We start from the raw sequence: 16620 nt of genomic DNA, 5'->3' as shown, positions 1-16620 counted from the left end.
AATTTCCAGTTTACTTTTTATGCACACCACCTTTTCCAAATAAACATACAGTCTGTATTTAGACTAGTTCTGGCAGAAATTTACTTTTGGCAGCTCTGAAAAATTATTAACTAATTTTTTTTTTAATTTTGTTTTGTTTTGGTTTTTTTTCAGAGGAACCAGAAATCTTCCTTGATATTGGAGCACAGGATTTTCTCTCTTGTCGTGCTGGCACAACAATTAAAATCCCAGCTGTTATCAAAGGTCGTCCAGTTCCAAAATCATTTTGGGAATTTGAAGGAAAAGCAAAGACAACAGCAAAGGTTAGTAAAAGAAACGACAATTTTCTTAATCTATTTCTAGACATTTCAGTACGTCCCTTTCATATTTACTTTATTCCCTTTATTTATAGGAGGGAGGTCATAATGTACCTGAAGAAGCTCAGGTAAAGCAAGCAAGTTTTGTAACTTCAGTATTGCAAAATTTTTCAAACATAGACATTTGAAGTTGATCTATACATTTCTTTCTTTCTATGATCTACAGGTGGAAGCAACTGATACACGTTCAGTGATAATCATCCCTGAGTGCAACAGAAGTCATTCGGGACGATACAGTATTACAGCAAAAAACAAAGCAGGACAAAAAACAGCACATATCAGAGTCAATGTTCTTGGTATGGCTTACATATACTGAAATGTTCAGATGGTAGATTTTGGGGATTTTTTTCCTACATACTTGTGTAACATTGTTTCCGTTATGCTTTTACTTCAACAGATGTCCCAGGTCCACCAAAAGACCTAAAAGTAAGTGATATCACAAGAGGTAGTTGCAAACTTTCATGGAAGATGCCAGATGATGATGGCGGAGATAGAATCAGAGGATATGTTATTGAAAAAAGAACTATTGATGGGAAAGCCTGGACAAAAGTCAATGCAAACTGTGGAAGCACTTCCTTTGTTGTGCCTGATCTCATATGTGGTCAAGAGTATTTCTTCCGGGTACGTGCAGAAAACCGTTTTGGTGTTGGCCCACCTGCAGAAACTATCCAACGAACCACAGCCAGGGATCCAATCCGTAAGTGAAATCAAAATGAATAGAGTTAATTGAAACCAGATGATACTGTACAGTGAATTTATTTATGTTTCTGTTTCCTTTCTTAAGATCCTCCTGATCCACCTATTAAATTGAAGATTGGCCTTGTAACCAAGAACACAGTGAGCTTGACGTGGAAACCTCCAAAGAATGATGGCGGAGCTCCTGTTACTCATTATAATGTTGAATGTCTCCATTGGGATCGTACTGGAGAAGTGAAAGAGACTTGGAAACAGTGCAATAGACGTGATGTGGAGGAAACAAAGTTTACTGTTGAGGATCTTATAGAAGGTGGTGAATATGAATTCAGAGTCAAGGCTGTAAACATAGCAGGTCCTAGCAGGCCTTCAGCTACTGTCGGTCCACTTGTTGTCAAAGACCAAACGTGTAAGTAGTGGCTAATACCAATAAATATGAGTTCTACTCTACAATCATGAATGAAGCATTTTTGTATGCTAACTTTTATCAACATTTCATTGTAGGCCCACCATCTATTGAACTCAAAGAATTTATGGAGGTTGAAGAAGGAACAGATGTTAACATTGTGGCCAAGATAAAGGGCATACCCTTCCCAGCACTAACTTGGGAAAAAGCTTCTCCAAAGAAACCGGATGACAAAAAGCCAGTGTCATATGACCAACATGTCAACAAGATTGTTGGTGAAGATTCTTGCACTTTATTGATTCAGCAGTCTCGCAGAAGTGATACAGGTTTATATACTATAACAGCTGTAAATAATTTGGGAACTGCTTCAAAGGAGATGAGACTAAATGTTCTGGGTAAATATCAAGAACTCTTATGTTACATGTGTGATACTTGATTTGAACAGTGTTTGAATTGATTCTTCTTTAATAAAAATTTATATTTTAGGCCGTCCTGGACCTCCAGTGGGCCCAATTAAGTTTGAATCCATTTTGGCTGACAAAATGACAATATCGTGGCTTCCTCCGTTAGATGATGGTGGTTCTAAGATTACAAACTATGTTATTGAGAAAAAAGAAGCAAATAGGAGAACGTGGGTACCAGTTACAAATGAGCCCAAGGAATGTTTATTCACTATTCCCAAGTTGATGGAAGGCCATGAGTATGTGTTCCGCATTATGGCGCAAAATAAGTATGGTATTGGAGAACCTTTGGACAGTGAACCAGAAACAGCAAGAAACCTTTTCAGTAAGTGGAAATCTGTTTTCAGATTATGTCAAATATTTTCATACACTGATACGTGTAATGACATCTGATTATATAACACTATTATTTTTCTCCACTGAAGTAAATTCGCTAGAGTAGCTTGAAGAATTTTATCAGTAGTAGTTAGGGGTTGTATGGTATCTAAAAATACTTCCCTGCTAAATATATTGAAATAAAGTCTCTGAATTTATTAAGCTGTAAATTACAAATAAGGTTTTATCTTATAAGATTTAGGTCATTCTGTTGCGTTTGAGACATTATTGATATTATAGATCAGGAATTTGCTGCCTTCAGTTTTGAAAGAGAAATTTGAGCAATAGTGATGTAGAAGTAATGTTTATCAAGTGTAAAATATCTTTAAAACATTCAGGATTGGGCTAGGTGTTGAAACGAGGTAATGATCCAGGAAGAAAAAAAAAATAAAAAAAAAATCATTGTTTTTTGAATGAAAGATACATTACTGTAGTTTCATGGTATATCATGGGATTCATAAGGGAAAAGGGATTGTAAGCTGAATGAGGGAAAAGGTCTCATGCTGCAACTGTAATCACGTGACTACATAGGTCTGTTTTGTACTCTAGGTATCTCCATCTTCCTGTAGCAATTTTTTACAAGCTATCTGTAATTTTTTTCCCCAGCTGTTCCTGGACCATGTGACAAACCAACAGTTAGCAGTATAACACGTGACTCTATGACTGTAAATTGGGAAGAACCAGAACATGATGGTGGCTCTCCTATTACCGGTTACTGGTTGGAGCGCAAAGAAACTACCGGAAAGAGATGGACCAGGATTAATCGTGACCCAATCAAACCTATGGCACTCGGTGTTTCATACAAAGTTACTGGTCTTATTGAAGGTTCTGAATATCAATTTCGTGTATCGGCTATTAATGCAGCTGGTGTTGGACCACCAAGCATGCCGTCTGATCCAGCAATTGCTAGAGACCCTATTGGTAAATATTTTTGTTTGCCATTTTTGAATTTGAAAATACTCACATGGGACCACAGAATATATTGTTATGCTGTAACTGTGTGATCATCTTTTTCAGCCCCACCTGGCCCTCCTATTCCAAAAGTTACTGATTGGACAAAATCTTCTGTGGACTTGGAGTGGACTCCACCATTAAAGGATGGAGGCTCTAGGATCACTGGGTACATTGTTGAGTATAAAGAGGAAGGAAAGGAAGAATGGGAAAAGGTAGGTGGAAATCCTACAGAATCTGATTTTTTTCCTCTGTATGTCTTATCTTTTCATATGTATGCCTGTATGTCTTTTCTTTCAGATTTTTTATAACTCTATATTTAAAAGTAGGACAAAATATGTAGGTGATTGGTGATCTGTGATTTAAAAAAAAAAAAAAGAACAGAAGAGAAAAACAGGTTATCCCAGGCATAATCTCTGTTAAATTATTTACAACTAATATGGCCCCTGCTTTTTTTTTTTTTTTTTTTTAAAAAAGAATATTTTGGCCATTTTTTGTATCAGTGAAAATACTGAGATGCATTTAAAGTAGTACATACATTTCCTGCATTTTTTCTGGGTAAACAGGATTCATATTTAGATTTATAAAAGAACAATTTTTTTTTCTTTTTTTTCTTTTTTTCTTTTTTTTTAGCACCACTGTCACTTATGAGCCTATTTGACCAACAAAACAAGTAATCCTTGTAAACCTACAGAGCATTGTAATGTCTCTGTCTTTTAAAATGATCAAAAAAGTGAATCTTCAGAACAATAACTTCTCCTATTTTCTGAAAACTCCTGTATGAGCTAGATTACTGTATGCTCAATAATGTCTTGTACTTGTAAATGTGAAACAATTTCTCATTTAAGATTTATTTCAAGCATGACAAAGAAATTGATGATACCTTGATTTTTTTTATTTTTATTTTTTTATTATTTTTTTTTTTGGTTGATTTTATTATGTTTTTTTCCAGGTAAAGGATAAAGAAATCAGAGGAACCAAGTTTGTTGTAGCAGGATTAAAAGAAGGGTGTTTTTATAAATTTAGAGTAAGGGCAGTGAATGCTGCTGGCATTGGAGAGCCTGGAGAAGTCACAGACATTATTGAAATGAAGGACAGAATTGGTATTTATCACTTTCATTTACTTCTTTAAATATTTCTAATTCAAAATGAGAAAAAAAAGACTGATTTTTTTTTTTTATTTTTTATTTTGCTCACCTCCCACAGTGGCTCCTGATATTAATTTGGATGCAAGTGTCAGGGACAGAATTGTTGTTCATGCTGGAGGAGTAATTCGAATCATAGCATATGTATCAGGAAAACCAGCTCCAACAGTGAGTTGGAGCAGAGATGATCAAGCTTTACCAGAAGAAGCTAAAATTGAAGAAACAGCTATAAGTTCTTCTTTAGTCATCAAGAATTGCAAACGGAGCCACCAGGGTATATACACTCTTCTTGCTAAAAATGCAGGTGGTGAGCGGAAGAAGACCATTATTGTTGATGTGCTAGGTAAAAAGCAATTTCATTCCTTGTAAAGAAGTTAAATTTCATAATATTCAGTATGTATATTTAAATACTCCATTTTTTTCTTTGATTTCAGATGTGCCAGGCCCAGTTGGCATGCCATTCCTTACTGAGAACCTAACAAGTGACTCTTGTAAATTGACATGGTTTACTCCAGAAGATGATGGTGGTTCTCCTATTACCAACTACATAATTGAAAAACGTGAATCTGACCACAGAGCCTGGACTCCAGTAAGCTATACAGTTACAAGACAGAACGCTGTTGTTCAGGGACTGACTGAAGGGAGTGCCTACTTTTTCCGAATTGCAGCAGAGAATATTATTGGCATGGGTCCTTTCACAGAGACAACAAAAGAACTTATCATTAGAGATCCAATAAGTAAGTTGATTATGTGGTGTAAGTTATTGTCATGAGATGAATCTGCAGGAAAATGAATTTAACATATTTTTGTGTTTGTTCACAGCTGTTCCTGACCGTCCTGAAGACCTGGAGGTTAAAGCAGTTACGAAGAACTCTGTTACATTAACTTGGAATCCTCCAAAATATAATGGAGGCTCGGATATCACCATGTATGTTCTGGAGAGTCGTCTCATTGGAAAAGAAAAATTCCACAGAGTTACTAAGGAGAAAATGCTTGATAGGAAATACACTGTAGAAGGCTTGAAAGAGGGTGACACCTATGAATATCGTGTGAGTGCTTGCAATATTGTGGGGCAAGGCAAGCCATCATTTTGCACAAAACCAATCACATGCAGGGATGAAATCGGTATGTATCTTTTTCATATTTCTTTTGAAAATAATGATCATTCTTACCGATTCCTTACTTTTTCTTACTAATATTGCTGACATTGTGGAAATCATATTTTTTAATTTCATCTTTCAGCTCCTCCAACACTTGACCTTGACTTCAGAGACAAACTTATTGTTCGGGTTGGTGAAGCTTTCAGCCTAACTGGACGTTACTCAGGAAAGCCTGCACCAAAGATTACTTGGCTGAGGGATGATATTGTTTTGAAAGAAGATAATCGTACGAAGATTAAGACAACTCCTACGACACTTTGTCTGGGGGTACTAAAATCTGTCCGTGAAGATTCAGGCAAATACTGTGTTATTGTAGAGAACAGCACAGGATCAAGAAAAGGGTTTTGTCAAGTTACTGTTGTTGGTAGGTTTCTCTGAACATTAGTACTGCCTTGAACGTTTCATTATAATTCAAATTCATTGAATTATATTAAATGAAAAAACTGTGTCCTTTATTAAAATATTCTGATTTATTACACTCTTATTTTTATTGAAATATTATTTATTGATTGAGTTCATAGTTAACTCTGCCTTAATTTATTCTGCATGAATATATATTTCCACAAGCATTTCAAGAATATCAATTTACTGTAGAAAATGTCAGTCACTAAATACTTTATAAGCATTAAGAAATTAGGTTCAGTGAGTCAGACAAGCATTAAGGTAGGAATAACTTTGAGATTTTGATTCCTTATTAAAAATAGATGCTGGGGTTCTATTTTCATAATGTTTTTACTGTATTAACACTGGTTTAATCTCTGTTATTGTTTGAAGATTTTATAAGAACAAGGGTATGATTTATTTTTTTCTTAAACAGATCGCCCGTCACCTCCAGTGGGTCCAGTTATATTTGATGAAGTTCATAAAGATCATATGATAGTTTCCTGGAAACCTCCACTTGATGATGGAGGCAGTGAAATTACAAACTACATTATTGAGAAGAGGGATACACACAGAGACCTGTGGATGCCAGTTACATCTGCTACAGTTAAGACAACATGCAAAATTCCTAAGCTGCTTGAAGGAAGAGAATATCAAGTTCGAATTTATGCTGAAAATCTCTACGGCATAAGCGATCCTCTCATCTCTGATGAGATGAAAGCCAAGGACCGTTTCAGTACGTCACTTGTTTGCTTGTTTATCTTATTTTGATATTGTAATCTTTACTCTGCCTGTTGCCCTCATGAACTCCTGCGGGCTTTTTTTTCCCCAGGTGTTCCTGATGCACCTGAACAACCAGTTATTAAGGATGTTACAAAAGACTCTGCAGTAGTAGTTTGGAACAAACCATATGACGGAGGCAAGCCAATAACAAACTATATTGTGGAAAAGAAGGAAACAATGGCTACTAGATGGGTCAGAGTTACCAAAGACCCAATTTTCCCAAGTACTCAGTTCAAAGTTCCTGACCTCCTTGAAGGCTGCCAGTATGAATTCCGTGTTTCAGCAGAAAATGAAATTGGTGTTGGTAATCCTAGTCCACCATCAAAGCCAATTTTTGCTAGAGATCCAATTGGTAAAGTATTAAATTTGCTTTTTTTCATAGAAGTTTTAATGCACTCTTACTTTCACTTAGAAATCCTTTAAAATATTTTCCTTTTTTCCTTTTTTCTTTGCAACAGTAAAACCAAGTCCACCTGTTAATCCGGAAGCAGTAGATAAAACTAAGAATTCTGTTGACTTGACTTGGCAACCACCACGCCATGATGGTAATGGAAAGATAATTGGCTACCTTGTTGAATATCAGAAGGTTGGAGATGAAGAATGGAAAAAGGCCAATCTTACACCAGATTCTTGTCCTGAGACAAAATATAAAGTCACTGGACTTACTGAGGGTTTGACCTATAAGTTCAGGGTCATGGCAGTCAATGCAGCAGGTGAATCTGAACCAGCCTATGTTCCTGATCCAGTAGAAGTAAAGGACAGACTTGGTGAGTGTAATAAAGTCAGATGAGTTTACTTAGGAAGGGACTTGTTTTCTCAATTTCTAAAAAAATTTATTTTGATTCCAGAACCTCCTGAGCTGATACTTGATGCTAATATGGCCCGGGAACAGCATGTAAGAGCAGGAGATACACTGAGACTTAGTGCTGTTATTAAAGGTGTTCCGTTTCCAAAAGTTTCTTGGAAGAAAGAAGACAAGGAAGTCTCACCCAAAGCTGATATTGAGGTTACAGGTGTTGGCAGTAAGCTTGAAATTCGTAACGCTGCCCATGAAGATGGTGGAATTTACTCCCTGACAGTTGAAAATCCAGCTGGTTCAAAGACTGTTTCAGTGAAAGTTCTTGTCTTAGGTAATCTTTTTTTATGTTACTTGCCTGGTTTTATTCTTTAATTTGAGATTAAGAAATGAAAGAATGTCAGGAAAATATCAACAAATTGAGATATAAGGAAAGGTTGAGGGAACTGGGCTTGTTTAGCTTGGAGAAGAGAATGCTCTGGGGAGACCTCATCGTGGCTTCCGGTATTTGAAGGGAGCATATAAACAGGAGGAGGAACAGCTGTGTACAAGGGTGGATAATGATAGGACAAGGGGGAATGGTTTTAAACTGAGGCAGAGGAGGTTTAGGTTAGATATTAGGAGGAAGTTTTTCCACACAGAGGGTGGTGACACACTGGAACAGGTTACCCAAGGAGGTTGTGGATGCCCCATCCCTGGAGGCATTCAAAGCCAGGCTGGATGTGATTCTGGGCAGCCTGGTCTAGTGGTTGGAGACCCTGCACGTAGCAGGGGGTTGAAACTTGATGATCATTGTGGTCCCTTTCAACCTGGGCCATTCTATGATTCTGTGATAAAATACACAGTAGAAAAAAAAGATTGACACAGGAAATATGTTTGTTTGTTTGTTTTTTTTCCTCTTAAAATCTACTAAATTTAAAAAAAAAAATCTTTGGTTATCAAATAGATAACGGATTTGTTTTCAATGCTATTAGATAAGCCTGGTCCACCTAGAAATCTGCAAGTCAGTGATGTTAGAAGTGATTCTTGCTACCTGACATGGAAGGAACCAGAAGATGATGGTGGCTCTGTTATTACCAACTATGTGGTGGAAAGGAAAGACGTAGCTTCTGCACAGTGGATATCTGTCTCATCGACCTCCAAGAAACGCAGTCACATGGCTAAATATCTCATGGAAGGCACTCAGTATCTTTTCCGAGTTGCAGCTGAGAATCTGTTTGGTAGAGGACCATATGTGGAAACACTCAAGCCAATTAAAGCAATAGATCCACTGCGTAAGTGTTACTCAGTTATGATTTGTTTTATTTGTGTTGTTCTCTGTAATTTTTGAAATGGTCCTGTTGGAACTAATGTGAATATTGTTGAGTGTACTATCAGATGGGTCGGCCATCTATTAACTGATGTGGGTTTTATGTTTTAAAAGATCCTCCTGGGCCACCGAAGAATCTGCATCACGTAGATGTTGACAAGACTGAAGTTTCCCTTGTTTGGAATAGACCAGATCGTGATGGCGGTGCTGAGATAACTGGATATTTGGTAGAATATCAGGAAGATGGTGCAGATGAGTGGACAAAGTTCCAAACAGTCCCAATGCTAGACTGTGTTGTTACAGGCCTACAAAAAGGAAAAATATACAAATTCCGTGTGAAAGCTCAAAATATTGTGGGTCTCAGCCTTCCAGATACAACGATACCAATAGAATGTCAAGAAAAACTAGGTAATTTTTAGCTTTTTTGTATTGTTTCACTGATTCTTTCTCTCCTTTAACTATACTCTCCGAAAACCATAATGCAATTTCTGTTTTTTTCTAATTTCAGTACCTCCATCTGTAGAACTAGATGTGAAGTTAATTGAAGGTCTTGTTGTTAAAGCTGGTACCACAGTGAGACTTCCTGCAATTATGAGAGGTGTGCCAGTTCCCACTGCAAAATGGGTTACTGATGACACTGAAATTAAGACGGAAGGCAGACACAAGATAGAGACTGACAATTATTCAACTGTACTTACCATCAAAGACTGTGTAAGAAAAGATACGGGAGAATATCTACTCACAGTATCTAATGCAGCTGGCCACAAAACTGTTGCTCTACATCTTACAGTTTTGGATGTTCCTGGCCCACCGACTGGTCCTATTAATATTCTTGAAGTAACACCAGAACATATGGTTATCTCTTGGCGCCCTCCTAAAGACGATGGTGGGAGTCCTATAATAAACTATATTGTTGAGAAGCGTCAATCAAAGAAAGAGACTTGGGGAGTAGTTAGCTCTGGAACAAGTCACACAAAAATTAAGATTCCACGACTGCAGAAAGGCTGTGAATATATTTTCCGTGTTCGGGCAGAAAATAAGATAGGCATTGGTGCGCCTCTTGATTCAGAACCAACAGTTGCTAAATATATGTTTGATCCACCATCCCCACCTGGTAAACCAATAGTGTTTGATATTACAGAAAATGCTGCAACAGTATCTTGGACCCTACCAATGTCAGATGGTGGAACTCCAATAACTGGTTATATACTTGAGCGTCGAGAAGCATCTGGTAAATGGGTGCGTGTCAATAAGACACCAATACTTGATATGAAATACAGAGTCACTGGTCTCTTTGAAGGCAACACATATGAATTCAGAGTTTTTGCAGAAAACATGGTGGGCTTAAGCAAGCCGTCTCCAAGCTCTGATCCAATAAAGGCGTCACGTCCTATCACTCCTCCTGGACCACCCATTAATCCAAAATTAAAAGATAAAACCAGAGAAACAGCTGATCTAGTCTGGACAAAACCCCTCAAAGATGGTGGCAGCCCAATTCTGGGATATATTGTGGAATGCCAGAAAACTGGAACTACACAGTGGAACAGGATTAATAAAGATGATCTCATCAGACAATGTGCCTTTAGAGTACCTGGGTTAATAGAAGGAAATGAATATAAATTCCGAATAAAAGCTGTCAACATTGTAGGAGAGGGAGAGCCAAGAGAACTGGCAGAAACTGTACTTGCAAAGGATATTCTTTCTCCTCCAGAAGTAAGCTTAGATGTGACTTGTCGAGACTTAATTACTGTCCGAGTAGGCCAAACAATCCATATTACTGGCAAAGTAAAAGGTAGGCCAGATCCTGACATAACGTGGTCTAAGGACGGCAAAGTTTTGGTACAGGAAAAACGCATTGAAATAATCCATGATCTACCTAATGTTGGACTGCAAGTAAAAGAAGCCAAAAGATCTGATCATGGCAAGTATATAATAGCAGCTAAGAACAGCTGTGGACATGCTCAAGGTTTTGCCATTGTGAATGTACTTGACAGACCTGGACCATGTCAGAACCTGAAAATAAGCTATGTCACAAAAGATTCTTGTATGATTGCTTGGGAGAGTCCAGTGGACAATGGTGGCTCAGAAATCACAAATTATATTGTAGAGTACCGTCAACCAAATCAGAGGGGGTGGTCAATTGTGTCCTCTGATGTCACTAAACGGTTAGTAAAGGCAAATCTTATAGAGAACCGTGAATACTTCTTTAGAGTTTGTGCAGAAAACAAAATAGGTCCAGGTCCTTGCATTGAGACCAAAACTCCCATCCTTGCCATAAATCCTATTGACAAGCCTGGAGAGCCGGAAAATCTTCACATTGCGGAGAAAGGAAAAACATTTGTATTTCTGAAATGGAGAAGACCAGATTATGATGGTGGAAGCCCGAATTTAAGTTATCATGTGGAGAGAAAACTGAAAGATTCAGATGAATGGGAAAGGGTTCATAAAGGCAGCATTAAGGAAACACACTACATGGTTGATAAATGTATTGAAAATAAGATTTACCAATTCAGAGTTCAAACCAAGAATGAGGCAGGTGAAAGTGACTGGGTAAAAACTGCTGAAGTTGTTGTGAAGGAAGATCTGCAGAAACCAGTGCTGGACTTGAAGTTAAGCGGAGTACTAACAGTGAAAGCTGGTGACACAATTAGAATTGAGGCTGGAGTCAGAGGAAAACCACAGCCTGAAGTTGCATGGACAAAAGACAAAGATGCAACGGATCTTACAAGGTCTCCAAGAGTCAGCATTGAAACAACATCTGACACATCAAAGTTTGTTCTCACAAAATCAAGGCGTAGTGATGGTGGGAAATATGTGATTACTGCGACTAACACAGCTGGTAGTTTTGTAGCGTATGCTACTGTTATTGTTTTGGATAAACCAGGTCCTGTAAGAAACTTGAAAGTCACTGATATTTCAAGTGACAGATGTACTGTTACCTGGGAACCTCCAGAGGATGATGGCGGTTGTGAAATACAAAACTACATCCTAGAAAAGTGTGAAAGCAAGCGTATGGTTTGGTCTACATACTCTTCTTCTGTCCTAACTAACTATGCAAATGTAACACGCCTCATTGAGGGTAATGAATATATATTCAGAGTTCGTGCAGAAAATAAGATGGGCACTGGTCCACCAACAGAAACACACCCAATTATCGCAAAAACTAAATTTGATAGACCTGGACGCCCTGACCCTCCAGAGGTAACAAGAGTAAGCAAAGAAGAGATGACTGTCGTTTGGAATCCACCAGAATACGATGGTGGCAAGTCAATTACAGGATACATCTTAGAGAAGAAAGAGAAACGATCATTAAGATGGGTTCCAGTTACTAAGACTGCTATTCCAGAGAGACGCAAGAAGGTTACTAATCTCATCCCTGGTCATGAATATCAGTTCCGTGTCAGTGCTGAAAATGAAGTTGGACTTGGAGAACCAAGCTTGCCATCAAGACCAGTAGTAGCAAAAGACCCAATAGGTATAATACTGTTATATTCTACCTTATTTTGTTTGAATGTAAACAGATTGTTAAATCGCATAACTGTATTCTTATCTGTAATTTTTATTGCCTTTCAGAACCACCTGGTCCTCCCACCAACTTGAGGGTGGTTGATAGTACAAAGAGTTCAATAACCCTTGGCTGGGGAAAACCAGTGTATGACGGTGGTGCTCCAATTATTGGATATGTTGTGGAAATTAGACCAAAAGTGGAAGGTGCTGATCCTGAAGCAGGGTGGAAACGATGCAATGTTGCTGCTCAAGTTATTCATACAGAATTTACAGCCACCAGTCTGGATGAGAAACAATTATATGAGTTCAGAGTTTCTGCCCAAAATCAGGTTGGCTTTGGCCGGCCAGCAGAACTGAAAGAAGCTGTGTCTCCCAAAGAAATACTTGGTAAGTTTTCCCATTTTTGCTATGAGTTTTTGCATGCAATCTTTATTTGCTCTGTTTTTAACTTATTTCATGTCCTAAACTTTGAATTTTATTTCTGTAAATTTATCTTTTAGAACCTCCTGAGATTGAATTGGATGCAAGCATGAGAAAGTTAGTCACAGTAAGAGCAGGATGTCCTATCAGACTTTTTGCCATTATTAGAGGTCGCCCAGCACCAAAAGTCACTTGGAGGAGAATGGGTATTGATAACGTCATCAGAAAAGGACAAGTTGATCTGGTTGACACTATGGCCTTCTGTGTCATCCCTGATTCAACACGTGATGACTCAGGCAAATATTCATTGACACTCGTCAATGTAGCTGGAGAAAAGGCTGTGTTTGTGAACGTTAGAGTTCTGGGTAAGTAACCAGAAAACTATCTGCAGACATTGTTTTAATAATATTGTATGTTCATTACAGAAATCTTTATGCCCACTAATGCTGAAGTTTTTGAACACAAATAAATATATTGGCTAACACTGTCTCTGATTGTGTAACATCCTGTTAGTACTCCTTAATTGTAATTTGAAGAATTTTCAATACAATGACTTGCATAAATTGAAATTTCTTTATAGATACTCCTGGACCTGTGTCAGACTTCAGAGCTTCAGATGTCACCAAGATGTCATGCCATCTCTCATGGGCACCTCCAGAGAATGATGGCGGTAGCCCAGTGACTCATTACATCCTGCAGAAACGTGAGGCTGACAGGAAGACTTGGGGAACAGTCACTGCAGAACTAAAGAAAACTAGTTTCCAAATAGCTAACCTTGTACCTGGAAATGAATATTACTTCAGAGTAACAGCGGTAAATGAATATGGATCAGGTGTTCCAAGTGACATACCAAAACCAGTCCTAGCAACAGATCCCTTAAGTAAGTATGCTTTTATGCATATTACATTGTTTTCTATGATTAAGTAAGATTTGGGATTTTTTTTTAAAGCAGTTATTTCTAAACAGGATAATGCTACTATCTACTCAGTGTCATAAATATTTGCATCAGTTACTTTCAGATAACACATGTGAATGCAGTATTTTCACAATTTTTCAAAAAGTTTCCTCTTTTCTATATTTCACTAGTTGAATTAACATAAACAGCATCCAACAATTCAGAAAATCTTGGTAATTCATTGTTTAATGTTTCTTTACCTCTCCTTCTCTTTTTCCCACTCCTAAAGGTGAACCTGATCCACCAAGAAAACTTGAAGTTACTGAAATTACAAAGAATAGTGCTACTTTAGGCTGGCTGCCACCACTGCGTGATGGAGGTTCAAAAGTTGATGGGTACATTGTTAGCTACAAAGAAGATGAACAACCAGAAGATCGTTGGACAGAATATTCAATAGTCAAAGACCTCTCTATTGTTGTAGCTGGTCTGAAAGAAGGAAAAAAGTACAAATTTAGAGTGGCAGCTCGAAATGCTGTTGGAGTAAGTTTTCCAAGAGAAGCTGAAGGAGTGTTTGAAATTAAAGAACAACTCAGTAAGTACCTAATTCAATTTTACCCTTGTTACAATGCTCTCCTTAGCAATAAAATAGGCAAGCATTCTTGTTCTAAGTTTGAGACCTAAGAAGCCAATAACTTGATGAAGTCATCTTGAGGATTATAATTAACTGTACTGGATATTTTCACAGGTCAAAAAGGATGAGCATGACTTATTAAACAATATTGTGTGCATTGCTTCAGTTGGAGCCAGAAGACAGGAATTAGGGAGAGAAAATAAATATATCCAATTTACTTAAAATGAAAGAGAAAAGGGGAACAGTAGGTCAACAGTAGAGTGAGATAAGTGGGCTCTGAAGTGGTTGTTCTTTTGAGATAAGAGAGAAAATGTTGCTTGTTTTGTAGAGTAACTTGGGAATGTAAAGCTAAAACAGGGGTGGAGGACATACCAGCCTACTGGAGTACTTCAGGCAAAGGAAGACATAAGAGTGTGCAAAAATTAAGAACAGCCTCCTTCATCTGTGATGTGGAGAGAGGTACAGGATCAACAGAGAATGAAAACTAGACAGGGGCAGGAAGAAAAGTACACTAAATGTATGGACAGTCTTCTATTGGAAGGCAACAAAAATTTGTGCAAACATTAGGAAAGGGGCTCTAGTTTGAAGAGTGATTCAAAAGTAGTAAAAAGATAGGCTGTGGAAACAGATTAAATTCAGTGAGAATTTCAGTCTTTCTTTTCTTCTCCTTCATGTCTGTCTTGTAGAAAGTAAGAACTCATCTGTACAATAGGTTATCCATGTCAGATTTCACAGGAGTTGTGCGATTTGTTCAGTGTGCAAGAAATTCAAACTGAATTTTTTTTTCTTATAATCTGTATGAGAATGCAAAAGTAAGACTGGCATGGATATTGCACACTGCAAAATCCTAGTTGTTCATAAGTGGACCTAAATTAACAATTATCAAGTTGTTCCTACTTGTTATTCCACTTGAGGGAGATGAGAAGAACTTTCACACGAAAGCATGAGAAGTGAATTGATATGTCATAGATGTTGAATTTATATGTCACTGTCTGTTTTTTTCCAGTCCCACCTAAGATCCTGATGCCTGATCATGTTCACATTAAAGCTGGGAAGAAGCTGAGAATTGAAGCTCATGTATATGGGAAACCTCAGCCAGTTTGTAAATGGCTGAAAGGAGATGAAGATGTAATCACATCCAGTCGCCTTGCTGTGCATAAAGCAGAAAAGTCTTCTGTTCTTATCATTAAGGATGTGACTAGGAAAGATTCTGGTTTTTACACTCTTACTGCAGAAAACAGCTCTGGTACTGACAGTCAGAAAATCAGAGTGATAGTCATGGGTATGTATCATTTAATTACTTTCTTAAAAATCCGATTTTATACAAAACTAGTTTTAGTATGTTCCAGTGGTTTCCATTTTCCTTCATAACTTTCAATGTGTTTCTTTTTGTAGATAAGCCAGGTCCACCACAGCCTCCATTTGACATTTCTGAAATAGATGCTGATGCTTGCACTCTTGCATGGCATATACCTCTTGAAGATGGTGGCAGTAACATTACCAACTATGTAGTTGAAAAATGTGATGTAAGCCGAGGAGACTGGGTAACAGCTTTAGCTTCTGTCACAAAGACAAGCTGCAGAATTGGAAAACTGATTCCTGGAGAAGAATACATGTTCCGTGTTCGTGCTGAAAACCGTTTTGGGATTTCTGAGCCACTTAATTCTGACAAGATGATTGCAAGGTTCCCATTTGGTATGTCAGATTTTCACAGCAACATCTCTTTCTTTTTTTTTTTTTTTTTTTTTTTTTCCCTTCCTAATAAGAAAACATGTGAGATTTATATCAATTCTTGTATTTCTGTCTAGATGTACCCAGTGAACCAAAGAATGCACGTATTACCAAGGTTAATAAGGACTGCATTTTTGTTGCCTGGGATAGACCAGATAGTGATGGAGGCAGTCCAATCACTGGTTATCTTATTGAACGCAAAGAAAGGAACAGCTTGCTGTGGGTGAAAGCTAATGATACAGCTGTGCGTTCCACAGAGTACCCTTGTGTGGGGCTCATTGAAGGTCTTGAGTATGCTTTCAGAATTTATGCACTGAACAGAGCTGGAGCAAGTAAACCTAGTAAACCAACTGAGATTGTCACGGCAAGGACACCAGTCGGTAAGCCACACAAACCACTGAGTAGCAACAGACTACTGTTTTTACGATCATTTCAAATGTATCTGCAATTCTTCATAGAGTTTGCACTTGTTTTCATGTTTGCTGTGAATGCATTGTATGGTCATACTGTAGACTGGATCCAGATCTGTTAAATATTTCATATATATTTTAAATATATTTATTAATATAGTAGCTATTAAAAAACAGCAACAAAACACCAGACTAAAACATGATCTTACT

General features: G+C 37.6%; 1 protein-coding gene across 7 annotated transcripts in view; it reads left to right on the top strand.

Annotated features, from left to right (window-relative positions):
- Positions 1-16620, top strand: part of TTN (titin) — a 239716-nt gene that overhangs the window by 170226 nt on the left and 52870 nt on the right. For all 7 annotated transcript variants that reach the window (XM_052675513.1, XM_052675512.1, XM_052675511.1 and 4 more), the window contains 28 exons: positions 154-302; positions 392-424; positions 523-652; positions 754-1053; positions 1141-1458; positions 1554-1850; positions 1942-2241; positions 2898-3212; positions 3309-3457; positions 4195-4345; positions 4449-4730; positions 4822-5124; positions 5210-5512; positions 5630-5911; positions 6365-6664; positions 6761-7063; positions 7170-7478; positions 7560-7841; positions 8482-8781; positions 8931-9224; positions 9325-12291; positions 12390-12710; positions 12824-13108; positions 13324-13623; positions 13928-14230; positions 15276-15551; positions 15665-15964; positions 16078-16380. In XM_052675513.1, the coding sequence (XP_052531473.1) occupies positions 154-302; positions 392-424; positions 523-652; positions 754-1053; positions 1141-1458; positions 1554-1850; positions 1942-2241; positions 2898-3212; positions 3309-3457; positions 4195-4345; positions 4449-4730; positions 4822-5124; positions 5210-5512; positions 5630-5911; positions 6365-6664; positions 6761-7063; positions 7170-7478; positions 7560-7841; positions 8482-8781; positions 8931-9224; positions 9325-12291; positions 12390-12710; positions 12824-13108; positions 13324-13623; positions 13928-14230; positions 15276-15551; positions 15665-15964; positions 16078-16380 (10155 nt within the window). The remainder of the gene's footprint in view (positions 1-153; positions 303-391; positions 425-522; positions 653-753; positions 1054-1140; positions 1459-1553; positions 1851-1941; positions 2242-2897; positions 3213-3308; positions 3458-4194; positions 4346-4448; positions 4731-4821; positions 5125-5209; positions 5513-5629; positions 5912-6364; positions 6665-6760; positions 7064-7169; positions 7479-7559; positions 7842-8481; positions 8782-8930; positions 9225-9324; positions 12292-12389; positions 12711-12823; positions 13109-13323; positions 13624-13927; positions 14231-15275; positions 15552-15664; positions 15965-16077; positions 16381-16620) is intronic.

Source organism: Tympanuchus pallidicinctus, unplaced genomic scaffold (genome assembly GCF_026119805.1).
Source record: "Tympanuchus pallidicinctus isolate F22 unplaced genomic scaffold, pur_lepc_1.0 scaffold15, whole genome shotgun sequence".
Lineage (NCBI taxonomy): Eukaryota > Metazoa > Chordata > Aves > Galliformes > Phasianidae > Tympanuchus > Tympanuchus pallidicinctus.
Note: the sequence above shows the minus strand (reverse complement) of the source record. Positions and strands in the feature narration are given on the sequence as shown.